Below are 15,046 nucleotides of genomic sequence, written 5' to 3'. Positions count from 1 at the left end.
TGACTCATCAAATAGCAACTGATTTCAATAACTCACCCTTAGAATGAGGGTACTTGCAGGAGCCCTAGTTTATAACTGGATGAAATGATACGCAGCAAAGGGCCTTTATTTGAGAGATTAAATCTAAACGCAGACACTAACAGCCATGTGTCTTCTGCTCTTAAGAGGGTTTACTGTGAAAGAGCCACACAGAGTGTTCAACATGCCTCTCAGCAGCCAAATGACCTTCAAAATTCTTTAACCTCGTAACTGCAAATAGGAAAATGGTCTCACACACATTAGTCCACCCCCTTTCAATGTAAATCAGGTGTTTTGTTTTGTTTTGTTTTGTTTGACATCTCAGATGTGGCTCTTGCTGCCAGGCTAGAATTTAGGCTGTGTGATAATTCTCAGCTGTCCTACAATGCCTGCTTCTTGAAAGAAGTCGGCACTTTCTAGAATAGCTAAATAACCTGGGCTTATTTAAAAGAAGTATTTGTAACTCAGATTGGTTTTCCTATGGTTAAAATAAGTGCTTCTTGTGAAAATTAAATAAAACAGTTAATTCAAAGCCTTGATATACGTTACCACTAACAATCATACTAAATATATTTTGAAGTACAAAGTTTGACATGCTCTAGAATGACAACCCAAATGTGTCTTATAAAACACGTTCCTAACAAGGTATGCTTTACACTACCAATGCAGAAACTGTGTTTTTTTTCCTCTCTAAAAAACAGGATGTGTCAAAATGATAAATGTTCTAAGATTAAAGTGGCAATGATCAGATTCCCAGTCTTACCAGTTCTGGGATTCACTCTGCCCTCCTAGAAGACTGAGGGGAATATGCTGTACTTACATGTCCATGGAACCTTCCTTCCTCCTAGAATCCCAAGCGTTATGCAGATTCACTACAGCACAACATTCCCGTCAGGAAGAGAGGTGTGACACATGATTAAGGGGAAACTTGTGGAAAGAGAAATGTTTAAGGTCCTGCAGAAAGTCAGTGACCGTGATGACCTTTTTCATTTATATTCCAGTGCCTGTATTTAAACCATGCAGTGGATTTGGGATAATATACATAAGGCACCTAACATAACATAGGAACTCAGTAAATGATTGTCGCTCTTGAGCTGGCAATGAAAACCTAGTTCTTGGATGCTCTGCCTAGAAATTATGCTAAGGACTAAGGAAGAGGCAAAGTCCTAAAAACTAAACAAAAACTGCCTCCCTACACCTCATAACCAGCAGACCAACCAATCAAGCTAATACCAACACAGCTAAGCCAACAACACTCAGATTGAAAATGTACCCCGTGGGAGGGAGGCTGAAGTCTGGAGGTCTAACTCTCCCTTCTGTCACACTGACATCACTTCCTTGGCCCCAACCTGAAAGGTGGCACATATAGCCCCCTTGTGGGTAGACAGGGAAAGCAAATTCCTCTTACTCCAGGGAGCTGGTTAGTCCTTCTCCCTCCCACTTCCCATCTCCCTCAGAGTGAGGTCAGACTTTGTTGTGGATATTGTTTTGGAGAACTTCCATCCTCTTCTATAAAGTGGGACTGTATGGTCCAAGATGAGACCTATGCTGCCAGTGCCCAGCTGAAGTTGTAGATGCTTTTACTGAATGCCTGACATGCCTCTTACAAGGTTTTTGGGAACTCCAAATAGTCCTAGGATGACCAGAAGGCATAGTCATGTTATTTGCGTCTTTAGTTATCAACTCCAAATAGTGGCTCTGCTAAGATTGCCACCTGTCCAACAGGAAATGGAAAGAAAACACTTCTCATTCCCGCATGCCACACCACTAGACAACTGGAAATACTTCTGGGTCTTTACCATCCTAGGATACTTTTAAGCCGATGATCTCAAACTGACTACCTGTGTGTTCCATGTCTTTCCTCTAATTCATGCCATTCTTTAAATGCTATGTTAAGAATGCAAAGCTATAAAAATGATTTTTTTTCCTGCTGCACCATAAGAAGCCTTTTTTGGTTGTTCTATTAGAAAATAATTCAAAATGCAAGCATTCAACAAATTTCCTTTGCAGGGAACAAGTAATACAAACAACTGTGTTATATAAGGAATAGATTGCTTTTTTCCTTTATCCTGTATTAATCTTAATTGGTTTCCCAAAAAGGCAAATAAGAGACCAAGCTACATCCTGTGGTTGTAACCTCCAGGTAAATTTCCGCCAAAAGCAATGAAAGATTTTCCAGAGAAAAAGCAGAAGAATCAGCCCCATTGTTCTGCAGCTGACTTAATTCTCCTCTTTATGTTTTAGAAATACCTAAGGATTACAGTTTTACAATGTATGGAGAAATAGATATGCTAACAACAATGAAATTGTTGTGGGAGCCATATAGAGAAATATCAGAGAAATTATTTAGATCAGAATAGCTCATACAAGGAAGTTTTTTTTAAATATGGACATTGAACAGATAAAGGAGACAGTAATATTTTAATAGGATAGTGAAAAATATAGCAGATTGACAGTGACAGCAGAAAAAGAGCAGGAATACAGATATTTTCAGAGCATTAAAATGGCACTGTGTACCCTCAAACCAGGCAAGTTTTTCTGAAAGGTCTCTAAACATATCTCCTGCATAGAGTAGATGATTTTCCTTGGAGCTGTCATAAATGCTTTATAGTTCTCTACATTAATTCATGTTGAATATTTTCCATGGTTGGTCAGACTCAGACTTAAAATAGATCTGAGAAAGGTCTTCAGGTTTACTTTCAGTACCATTATTCACTTCATAGCCAGCTGGGTGACGACATGGTGTGTGGCCAATTCAAGTTTACAAGGTAACCTTGCCTGAATTATCCTGGTCCATCGAATACAAATAGTAAAGTGAAGGTGAGAGAATAGAATTGCAAGGAACGTGGGAGAAGCAGTTGTCAAAAAGCAAAACGAACACAGAAAAAAAATCTGTGAGTTCACTCAGAAATGATGCTAATAATTGTGTGCTCTCACCCTACAGTCTCCACACACATGGGGTTCCTCGTGCTTCACAATCAGCCCCTGTAGTCAGTCAGTAAACCTTCAGGTCCCAATCATGTGGTTTCTCCAGGTAAAACAATAGCCATGTATACCTTTATGTGCGTCCTGCCTTTTACATGTTACCTCATTATCCTGTATACTCTACCACTTGCCTCAGCTGAGGAAAACAAACTTATGCTTTCATGGGCAACTGGAGATGTACTCACTTAGTTCCTTAAGTAACTGGGGAGGGAAGGTGGGAATCAATCTTTAAAGATAACTATCCTTCTTTCCTTATCCCATTTACTTCATTATTATTATTATTATTATTATTATTGAGACAGGGTCTCACTATGTTGCTCAGGCTGGTCTCCAACTCCCGGCCTCAAGCAGTCCTCCCACCTCGGCCTCCCAAAGTGCTAGGATTCCAGGCACGAACCACCATACCCGGCCCCATTTACTTTAAATAAGTTTTCTGATATGAGTTTGTATATGTAAAAACATCTGGCAAAGAACCTAATACATAATAAGTGCTCAGTAATTATTAAGACCCTCTTTCTTAACCACTTCTTACTAAACTATATACATTCCAACAATCCTCCAAGTACCTTCTCTGTGATATCAAACAGGTGGCTGAGACTGACAGACCAGAGCTGCTCCCTGTCCTTGATAGATTCCTTATTCCTTTAACACTAGTAATAGAGATAAGACACTACCTAAAAGGGAAATCTCAGTTAATATAGGTTATACCTTCACTACATTTGAACCTTTCACCATAGGAGCACAGCTGTTATGTTACATAAAGGCTGATTCCTGATGTTTGATATCACTGATCACTGTCTTTCTTGTGGCTACAGCACAAATCCTAAGTATCCTGCTTACTTAATATAACGGTACATGTCTATTTTTGGGGTGCTCCTGGATTTTTTAAGTGTGCAAAGAAGATAAATATATTTTAGGTCAATCTGAGTTGGATTTTTGACTCATTAAAAATATTATACTCCTTGGACCCAGATTAGGAGGTGACATATCTGAAATTAAGTAAGTTGAGGACTTTGCTAGGCATTCTCAGGGACTCAAGAAACACTGCAAACAATTCATTTCAAGCAAAGTGGACACTCAGCTTCAGCTACAAGATTACTCTTCCACAACAGATGGTTTCCACACCTGAATTGTGACACCACTTTTCTTGGCTGAGAACTTTGGCCTTGGTGCCACAAAATAAGATGATGAGGCTGATTCTGGCTTTGGCGAGGTGGGAATGCCCACAGGAACTGGGGATGCACTGACTGGTGAGGAGGCCTCTGCAAAGAAGGAAGGAGGAGAGGTATAGGCTGGTACCGAGTACACTGACGAAGCCCGCACATTCGTAGGTGAGGCAGCATTCACTGGCCGGGGAGGAAGAGCTTGCTTCATGGCCAGGGCTGAATTGACCTTGACTGATGACTTCTGGGGGAGGCCATCCTTTGCATCCGGAGGTTGGAAAGTAAACAAGGATGCATTGAGCTGATATGGTTGGTGCTTCATGACATCTAATGCATTGAGGGGTTTCTTCCCCTTTTTCTTGACCGTTTTGGAGGCCTGTGCGGCTGATGGCTGAGACTTGAGAGCAGCCAGTGGGTAAGACGGCGAGTGGATAGGATTATAGGCCACAGGAGGAGGTGCTCGGACATTGGAGGAGTACTTCCAACTGGCCGGGAGAGATGGAGTGGGAGACTGAGCTCGAGCAGCGTGGGCCTGCACCGTGTCTGAATCGACCACATACTTCTCCATTCTCGACTGCCTTTTAGCAAAGAGCTGAGCTCCTCTCCCACTCATTCCTGGAAGCTCATTGGATGGTCCCACTGCACCAGGCTGAACAGCATTGACTGTTGGTGTGGAAACTGTTGGTTTGGGTGTGTAATTCTGACTGGCTACTGCTGCTTGTGGTCCTTTGAAGGGACCAGCCACGTTCAAAGTACTTGCAGGCCGGGCAGGAGGGTAAGAAGGCTGGGTTATTTTGATGGAGGAGACAACGGTGCCCTTTGATGGGTTGGATGTGGGGAAGGCAGGAGGTTGGGTGGGAGCCACTCCTGGAGACCAGACTGGGGAAACTGGAGTTACTGGTTGGGAGGATGAGGACTTGACTGCAGGTTTTGGAGCAACAGGAGGAGGGGTCTTTTGTTTGGCAGAGGAGCTTTGCATGAAATTACAAGCCTCTGCCCCCAAGCTGAGGTAGTCTTCTTCCGGTCCGGAATCACCTCCAGCTCCAGTGCCCCGTTTGCCTTCTGAATTTTGAAGGAGCGACAAGAGTTCAGGATTTGGGCTTACTTTGGGCTCTTTAAAAGTAAACATGGGTTTTGTCGTGCTTCTCCTTTTGGCCTCCTGCAATATTCCTGTTCTTTTTGCTGGCACTGAGATCCTCTCATCTCGGGAAGCTATTCGCTCAGATGAATCGTAAAAGGCTGGCTGGGACCACGGGGCAGCCTGGGGCCATGGAGGGGGCTGTGCTGGGCCAGCAATCGGACTTGATACCCCTCTGGAGAAGGCGTCAGGGGGAGCAGTGACTGCAGAGTAAGGTGGAGGTGCAGGAAAGTCAGCAATGGGACTTGTAATGTTTCGGGTTGGCGAGAAGGGGGTAGCTGGCTGATTCACAGACCCTGGGAAGGGTTTGGCCGTTCTATTCATGGGGACCATCCTCTGGATGTTTGCTGTCTCAGATGCCCCACTGAAGCCATTCTGTTGGGGAACATGGCCAAGACCATGACTCACCTCGATGTAGCTTTTGCTCACAGAGCTCTGCGTTCTCACCGACTCTTCCTCCTTTCTTTGGTAAGAAGTCACGGTTCTCAGGCCATCGGTCTGGGCAGCATTTTGTTCTCTGCTTGGCGTTCCACCTACCTTGTCCTCTTCTTTTTGGGCTGTGATCTGATCCATTCTCTCCCTCCTCTTGGCAAACATGAGGGCTCCCTTGCCTGTGGTGTCTGGTAACATCTCCATCTTGTCTCCTCTATTCAGTTTCTTTTCAATGTCCACCAGTCCAGAATCCCAGTCAAAGTTCACAACTTGTGTGTTGTCGTCAACGTCAGACAATAACTCTTCATCCACCTCTGATTCGCTTGCACCAAGAAATGCTACTTCACATGTATCTTCCTTGTCACCTTCTTCCTCCTCGTCCACCTCTCGCTCAAGCTCTCCAGTACCGTAGCTAACTAGGGTGTATTTCCTGGCCCTCCGACGTCGCTTCTTAAACATCAACACCCCCTTGGAGTTGGGGTTGGGAGCATCCGTTAGAAGAAGGGCAATGCTTTTGCATTTAGATTTTGCTTCCTTCACTTGTTTTTCTGACAGGCTTTCACTCCTCCTGAGCCCTAGGGAAAGTAAAAAAAAAAAAAAAATTATATTGAGCTGATGAGTTCAAGGAAGACACCACAGCAACTCAGAAATGAACTCTCCTGGGGGAAAATAAATATGTAAAAAATTGCCATTTAGTACTGAATTTTGAAGAAATCCAACACATTTCTTTTTCTTATTTCTCTTAACATGTTTCCTTCTACAATAATATACTGTTCTATTTGTTTACATAAAAACATTTTATATATGCTGATTAGAATATATGTTTCATACATTTGTTTCTCTAGAGATCCTTCCACTTTAATAATAAAAACTGGCTAGTAAATGTCAATTAATAGGATAAAATTAGAATTAAGAAGGACATAATTTAAAGACATAATATTTTCTGAAAAACAAGATGAGACATATCTCATACTTCCATATTTTAAAATAAAGTGTAAATATAAAACTGTTTCCAGGAATCTTAAAAAGGGAGGAGCGTCCCAAGAAGATGTTTTAAAATTTTCTAAATGTTTTAATGTAATGAATTTAGCTATTGAGGTTTTCTTCTTTCTCTTTTTTCTTTTTTTACCCTGACAACCGCCCCAAATCTTTCCATTCACAGCTACTGGATTAATATAAATTCAAAACACTGAATTAATCATTGAAGGTACTGAATCAATAATTAGTTAAAATTCAAAATATGACATTGTTGTAAATACATATAAGAAACTCTAGCTACAAAGTTTTCTAGACAGATTTGTTTGTAAATGTATTGCTATTTTGGAAATACAATATTACTTTCCTTGCAGCAAGAATAAACCTTGGAGACATTTAAAAATTGACTTGTGACCCACTTAACTGTGTAAAAACTGATGCAGAAATTAAGTCATTTAAAACAAGAATATGATTTTTATTTTATAAAAATAAAAATATTTAAAATTTTCTTTCATTATTACTATTATAAAAAATAAATGGGTGGCAAATTATAGCAACTAAACATATAGCATCTATCATTTATAATTTGTAGTTATATCATATTTTTAATGATAATGACTATGAGTCCCCTAAATTTTTTAATTCCTCAAAATAGTTAAGTGGAAAATTAAGAAAAATTTTTTGACTATTTTATGATTGAAAATTAGCTCTTTTTGTCACAGACTTAATGGTTAATTTTTTAAAAATAAAATATAATCCAAGGAAATAATTTTATGATTACAGGCATTTACTGGTGATCAAATTTTCTAGAGAAAAAATAGTTGAAACTGTGGTTATTACTAAATATAATTCGTTTTTTGACTAGTGTTATACAACTTATTAAATTGACAGTCACAGTTGCACAGTTGCTGCTAACTTCACTGCCAACATGTAAAGTATGTGAATGGTGTCTCAATACTCTTGTTTAATATGCTATAAATGTGAAGATGGCCTACAGATGCTTAAAGTATAAGGAATGATTAACAGCACTTGCCAATAAAGCTACAAATGGTTATGCTAAAAATATGCTTTGAAAGGAATAACAATAGGTTAGAAGACTTAATATCCTACTTTGAATAACCAAATTCATTGCTGTTGTGTATCATATATACAGTCAAGTGCCTTTGCCTGTCAGCCTTTACATCCTCAAATAAAATTCCAAAATTAGTAAAAAAAAAAAAAAAAAAAAAAAAAAAAACATGAAATAAAACAAAGAAATCCTAACACCTAACTGCAATTCTTATCCCAATTCTCCTTTCTGTCTTCTCTCCCCTGGGTAAAACAAAATGCCATACAAAGCACTGAATTTAAATATGTTTTCTGTCTGGAGACATTTAAATGCCTCCACATGGCCCTGGAGACTGACTTCTGTGTCTAGAAGGTAGATGAAACACTTTGCAGTCAAATGAAGAGTTGCAAAACGGAGAGGATCATGTAACTGCTCAGTATACACATGTCCTTGTCTGTCAAACTCACTTCTGCAAGCATCATCAAGCTGCACAATGATTTTTTTTCAAAACAAGGATCTGCTTTTGATATCAGTGGTAGAGCTTTTATTTTAAAGACACCTCTCAGTATTAGACTCAACAGTTTTTGACATTTAAACTGAGTCCACCTGACTTCAAGTGCTTTCTTATGCTATTTTAACATGAAATATTTCAACTTTCTGAAACAAAATGAGTAGGCACATTGACAATATTATTTTCTTTAACAGTTCCTGTGCCTTTGGGGATAAAAAGAAATCCATGAAAAATGTTTACATCTATATGAAGTTCAGACTTATTGCTTCCCATTTAGAAACTGGTATTCTCCACAATTTCACATTTGTGATTTTGTGCACTAATTAAATATTTCTTTAAGCCAATGAGCAACATAAGAAAAATCTTGCTGAAAAACTCATGCAAGCAAAGAAGCAGCAAAATGCCCCCAACTCCCAAGCCCCTTCTGAAAGCCCAGGCAGAACTTACGTGCATGCCGCGCTCGGTGCTTGTGAGGTCTGCTGTGATCCTTTTCCGAGCGTGGATCTTCTCCCTGCTCTGTGCCTTCTGATGAGACAGCAAAGGATACCAGAGAAGGAGGTGCTTCTGACTGCCCTCCTTCCACTGGAGAATCCACAGACTCCTTTCCTGCCTGAAGCCTGCACCCTTCTGTCTTCTGCCTGTCAGAGCAGTCGAGGATCACTTCCACCCGGGGCAGTCCCGCATCTCCTGCTTCACTTTCCTGGATCACTCTCAACTCTCTGCCACTGGAGATCTGGATTATCTTGCTGGACCTCAGGAAAGGGTCTGCTTTCTCATTAGTAGGGATCGAATTTATGTGGACAATCCTGTCATGTGACAAGTTAGGGTCTGGGTCAGGAGACTTAGATTTTTCAGCTCCCGGGAGAGCCACTGAAGGGCCACTAGCGCCCTTATGTCTCTCCTGTGAAAGGGACAGTTGCAGCTCAACCACAGGGCCAGGCTGTACCGCTTCTACCTTCTCCCTTAAGATCAGCTCTTCTGCCACGCGTCCTATTTGGGAGTCAAGCATTTGGGGAGCCCTTTGGTAGCTCGGGCCTGTTTCTTCTTTCAAGCTGCCTGCACGATCGGGACCACTTCTTTGGTTCTCAGCTAGGGGAACTTCAGTCTTGATAGGGGCGAGGAAGAATTCTGTGCACTGGGTCTTTGTGGCTGGTCGAATCTGCAGGGTGGTACTTTCCACATAACCCCCATGTGTGAGATGCTCGAGGTTTTTGTTTTCATTTTCAGATATCAAAGCCTCACTTATTCCACTGGATGGTCTGCACACAGAAAAATCATTCCAGACACTTAAATCAGACTATGTTACATCTGCCAAAGAACTTCCTGACACTTTTGTGATGTCTAATACGTGATATAGTCAAAATATTTTCTTCTAAATGTCAATTGCAACATATTTGAAAACAGAAGGTGGCAACATGTTCATATTATTACTTAAAGAGATACCAAATAAACTTTTTTAAAAGCACAAAGAAACTCTTACACAAGATTATGAAACCTGAATCCATCCTAAATTCAGCTTTTATTTTTAAAAAACTACATGGATCCCCTTTATCTGTAAGTACTTGGAATCTGGGTATCTCCTATAATGAGTTTGCTACAATGTGACAAAGCATTTCAATGTCTTATTGACTAAGTTTTGGTCTAGACATTATGAAGTCCCACAAACATATCCAGCACTTTCAGATCAATCTTAACTTACAGATAACTCAACTAGTCCTTTTAGAGGCTGTGCTTTCTTGAAAGGAATGACATAGAAGCTGTTTTTTAAGCCCCAGTGAGCATGTGTTTTGTAATAAGTGGACCCAGCCCAGTACTCTTGTGTAAAGAGAAATCCTTTCCATGCTGCAATGAATCATTAAGTCACGGAGTATTTATAATCTTGAGATGTCTCCCTTTCTTCTATTTGAATCTGTTTCTTGGAGTATTTTCTTTTTAGGATATCTGAAGTCAAACTGTTCCTTTATCTCTCAGCTAAGGAGCCTAGAGCTGTACACCACAGTTCTTTGATTTTGATCTTCCCAGTTGTTTGTGCAAATTTGGGTTTGTGAGAAGAAGCAATGTCAGTTTAAGAGTTAAATAACTTCTTTCTGAAACTCTAATTTAAACTGTAAATGTTTTTAGAAGTATTATTCACAGAACAGCTGTAGGAAATGCCTTCATTTTTTATATTTGTATTTTTTTTTTAATTTTAGAAGCAGCATAATTATCTTTGCCCCTTTCCTCCTTCCTTAAAAGATAGTTATGACTAATGCAGGGAACATCAGTTGAAGGGCGTGAGCTTCTACTTGTATTCTACTCAAAGGAATTTACCTTAGAATTTATATAGTAGTGCAATTTCAGACCATTGCTCAAAATACTTACTCCTAACTTTGTTTTCAACTGCATTTGGCAAAACAAAACTAAACAAAATAAAAACAAACTAACAGTTAAACAAAATGTACCTTTCTCTATATGCAAGTAATTGGAAAAGCTTCCTCGTAATATAGTATTTATACAACATTATAATATCGTATTAAAAAAGCAAGATGTTAGCAAATTAGATCATTATTATGTAGAAAATGTTAAATACATTGTTAAACTGAATTTGAGGGTACCAAAAGGTCAGAGAGTTTTAATTTAGGAAGGCCTTGGGATGGAAGTAGATTAAACTTTGAATTACGTTAGCAATCAATTGTGAAGCTGAGAAAAGCATAGTTTCAATTCATGCCAGCCTTGTAGACCAATACAGACAAATGGCCAGATAAATATTAACATTTATCAGCAGCTGAAGTAAAATAAATAGACATGAGTAAATATCATAAAAGCATGAGCGAATAAAGTTTTATGCCTTAAAACATTCATTTCTCATCAGTCTACATAGGTACTCATCAAGTCCACAATTTATGTGTCACAATTATAGAATTTTTAAAATCTTATTTTAAGAACATTCAAGATAATAGAGATGGAATGTTAAAGGAGTTATTTTAAAATAGTCTTACCAAGCTATCTCTGGGCAATAGTTCAGGAAAAGTAAAAACACTTGTCCTCTACTGATAGATGACAGTGATATGAGTGACAGAAATATTTATTGCAGGAAACAATATTCAGATATTTAAAATAGTGGTAGTGGTGGTGATGATAATAATTGCTTTTGACTTGATTTTCAATTGAGATTCCACTTTGAATCCTACCAATTAGTTACTTACTTTGTAAATTTTTTTATTTTATAAATTTAATTATGTATTAGTAAATTATGTATTTTATAAACTTATTTTCTCTTCATAACATGAAGGAAGGATTCTAAGGCCTTAAACACTGAGTTTGATAGGTAAATATTTAGATTATAAGAATAATGCTAGATTTCCATTGTTGTCTCAAGATTTTTGCCATAGTGAGTTCATTTTTGTCCCGAACGGAATCATACTGAATGATTAGCAGAGGGGTAACTGTGCGTAGTGTTTCTGCAGAGTTGAGGAAAAACCTGGAGGACCTTGAGGTTCATCTTGAGACGTCCTCTGATGTATTCCTAAAAGCTGCTCTCCAGGAAGCCAAAGCTTTCCTTTCTGGATTCATTATCATGCAGTAGCCAGCTTCCGCTGCAAAATCAGTATGGATTGTACTGTGATTTGTACACCATAAAAATGTCAATGCTGTAGTTTTTTTTGTTATTGTCCTCATTGTTTTCTTTTGTTTTTTACATTTAAAGGTTTCTTTTATATTGTTAAACAACTATGTGGGGATGGTCGTATTTGAAGAGATTGAATTCCCAAATGACCTGTGTTGGTAGTGCAAAAACCTTATTCTAATCATCTGCTTTTGTCCATCCTCAAATATTGGTTTTACTGGAGAAATCCAGCTGCTTGTAAGTTTTTGTTGTTGTTTCTCTTTTCTGTCTCTTAGGCATCCTCTTTTAATGAAAAATTGTACAGCTTAATGGTCTAATATTTAAACATTTTTAATTCATCTGTGCATCTGATAATTACAATTGAGTGATTCTGATCCATCACAAAATCTTTACCTATCAAAGAAATATTAAGTTATGCTCAATATACTGAGCTTTCTAAGGAAGGAGCCTAAAATACCTAAGACTTTCAACAAAGTGCTTGAAACAAGGATTTTCAACTTAATTCTCAATTAACCAGAAAGTTTGGCTGAATAGAACTGACTGTTTTTCAAACACAGTGGTGTTTCTGTTTAACTATACTAACCTTCTACAAAGCACCCCTAATTTCTCCATAAATGACAAGTTATATATGTAGTAAAAGCTATAATCATTCCCATGTAGCTTCAAGAGAAAATACATATTCCAGCAAATCCATTGTACCTTTTGATGAGCATTTGGAGAGAGTCTGTTATGCTTTCCATGAGCTTGATGACTTCAGGGTAGGTGAGATCTGCGCAAGGGTTGCCATTGATGGAAACCACTTCATCTCCCTCACAAAGCCCAGACCCGGAGGCTTTGCTGTGATTTCGAATCTGAGTGGAATAAAAAAGGAGACATAGTAGAATGATATAATTTGTAAAAAGCAAGCCACCATCTCTGAGAAACAAATCTGTCAACTGTAACACCAGCCCTGATTTTTAATTCACCTGTTAACCTGTAAGACCATTTAAATACTTCTTACCACCCTATGAACACACACACAGATACACACTTTATCATGTACCATAATATCAACATTTAATTCATAGCATTGTAAGTAAACAGGAAAAAAGAAAGTAAATCAATGTAAAGGAACCAGACAGAATTAAAGAAATAAAAAATAGAGAAGAGTGAAAAAAGATGTTAAAGGCTTACATTGATGGCATTAAAAATAATTATTCAGGCCAGGCGTGGTGGCTTACGACTGTAATCCCAGCACTTTGGGAGGCCAAGGCGGGTGGATCACGAGGTCAGGAGTTCGAGACCAGCCTGGCCAACATGGTGAAACCCCATCTCTACTGAAAAGTACAAAAATTAGCTGGGCATGGTGGTGTGTGCCTGTAGTCCCAGCTACTCAGGAGGCTGAGGCAGGAGAATTGCATGAGCCCAGGAGGTGGAGGTTGCAGTGAGCCAATATCGCACCATTGCAATCCAGCCTGGGCAACAGAGCAAGACTCTGTCTCAAAAATAAAATAAAATAAAATAAAATAATTCAGGCCAGGCACAGTGGCTGATGCCTATAATCCCAGCACTTTGGGAGGCTGAGGCAGGTGGATCTCTTGAGCTCAGCAGTTTGAGACCAGCCCGGTCAATATGGCAAGACCCTGTCTCTAAAAAAAAAAAAAAAAAACCTACAAAAAATGCAAAAATTAGCCCAGCTTGGTGGTGCATGCCTGTGATCCTAGCCACACAGGAGGCAGAAGTGGGAGGATTGCTTGAGCCAGGAGGTGGAGGTTGCAGTGAGCCAAGATCACGCCGCTGCACTCCAGCCTGGAGGACAGAGCAAGACCCTGTCTTAAAACATTATGATGATGATGATGATGATTCCACATTGATTTACTCCAGTGAGAAAGTGACCTCCTGCATTAAAATAAATTTTAAAATCCTTCCCATTGCCAAGGTGAATGAAACGCCATGACTATAAGAAAGAGGTACAAGACAGGGCAACTTGTTTGAGGAGAGAGCTGTACAGCTAAATGGACTGATAAAAACCATCCCAGTATAGTGGGGCACCAGGGAGCCTGGATATTAGGGAATATGTCAAAGAGAGAAATGCTTCATTGAAATCAGCTACTCCAGGCATGGTACTAAGCAAACTTTAGCAAAAAAGAAAGAAAAAAGAGATTACTTTGCAGAAAGTAAAAGCAGCCCTACCATAAGCACTGTGTCATAATCCACTGGAATATTCTTACTCCAGTAAGAGATCAAAGACCAAGGGAAATGAGAGGTCAGGTCTATGCTCTCCTTGGTGGACCTGCTGGGCCATGGCTTAGCAGTGGCTCTGTTCTTCAGTCTAGAGAGTTGCAGCTCCTGTCAGCCTCTATCATCGTCTTAACTCGTTAGGTTCCAACAACACACATTATCTCCTTGTACCTTTGGGCCTACGGGTGATAATAGCTTCCTGCTCTCAATCTCTGGGTTTCTGGGTGCTTCATTATCATTTGTTGGTTCCCTTAAGACTACCTTTAGTCTCTGCATTGCATTATCTTGAATTCTTCTTTGAGCATGCCACCTATTTCCTGCTGGAGCCCTAAGTGATACTAATGTGCTTAGATTTCATTTTATGAGTTCAATTGTTCTCAATGAACCATGTATGATGACCATACAGTCTCAAATTTAAGAATACTTTAAGATACTTTTCTAGATTTTTTCTACCAAGGATTATTCCTTTTTATTAAAATAAAGCTTCTGAGCCTAGAGAGGTGAACACCAGGTAAGCAGCACTTCTTGAAGAATGTTTTCATAGCTAGGCTTATTTCTGACTGGGCACAAAATGTATTTCAATTTATCTCTAAAAGCTGCCCACTAATTCCTGCTAAAGTCTTAAATGATAATTCATATATTAACTCATATAGGTTTAAAGTTTACATCTACAAGTTCATTTTAAATGATACTCTTGAAAGCAAAATATTACCTTTAAGAGCCAAAACAATGGCATTATTGAAATTCGAAGTGATTCAATTAGTTTTGTTGTGGGAGGGCCTATCCTTCTATTGTCATAAATTATAATCTATAGAAAGCCTTCCCCACTGCTGACAAATCAATGTCATTACCTCTTGGGGAAGAATATACTAATTTATTGGAAAATATAATTTATTTTTGGAATATACTAATTTATTGGAAAATACTAATTTATTAGAAAACATTAAATGAA

At 39.0% G+C, this 15,046-nt stretch overlaps 1 protein-coding gene across 3 annotated transcripts in view; it reads right to left on the bottom strand.

The window, feature by feature from the left end:
* SYNPO2 (synaptopodin 2) overlaps positions 1-15,046 on the bottom strand; it is a 175,220-nt gene that overhangs the window by 24,764 nt on the left and 135,410 nt on the right. For 2 of the 3 annotated variants that reach the window (XM_024245801.3, XM_024245803.3), the window contains exons 2-4: positions 12,574-12,725; positions 8,718-9,529; positions 4,129-6,311 (exon numbers count right to left, since the gene is read on the bottom strand). In XM_024245801.3, coding sequence (XP_024101569.2) covers positions 4,129-6,311; positions 8,718-9,529; positions 12,574-12,725 — 3,147 coding nt within the window. The remainder of the gene's footprint in view (positions 1-4,128; positions 6,312-8,717; positions 9,530-12,573; positions 12,726-15,046) is intronic. The other variant, XM_054554406.1, reaches the window with a different exon arrangement.

Source organism: Pongo abelii, chromosome 3 (genome assembly GCF_028885655.2).
Source record: "Pongo abelii isolate AG06213 chromosome 3, NHGRI_mPonAbe1-v2.0_pri, whole genome shotgun sequence".
Lineage (NCBI taxonomy): Eukaryota > Metazoa > Chordata > Mammalia > Primates > Hominidae > Pongo > Pongo abelii.
This window is presented reverse-complemented; position numbering and strand designations above follow the sequence as displayed.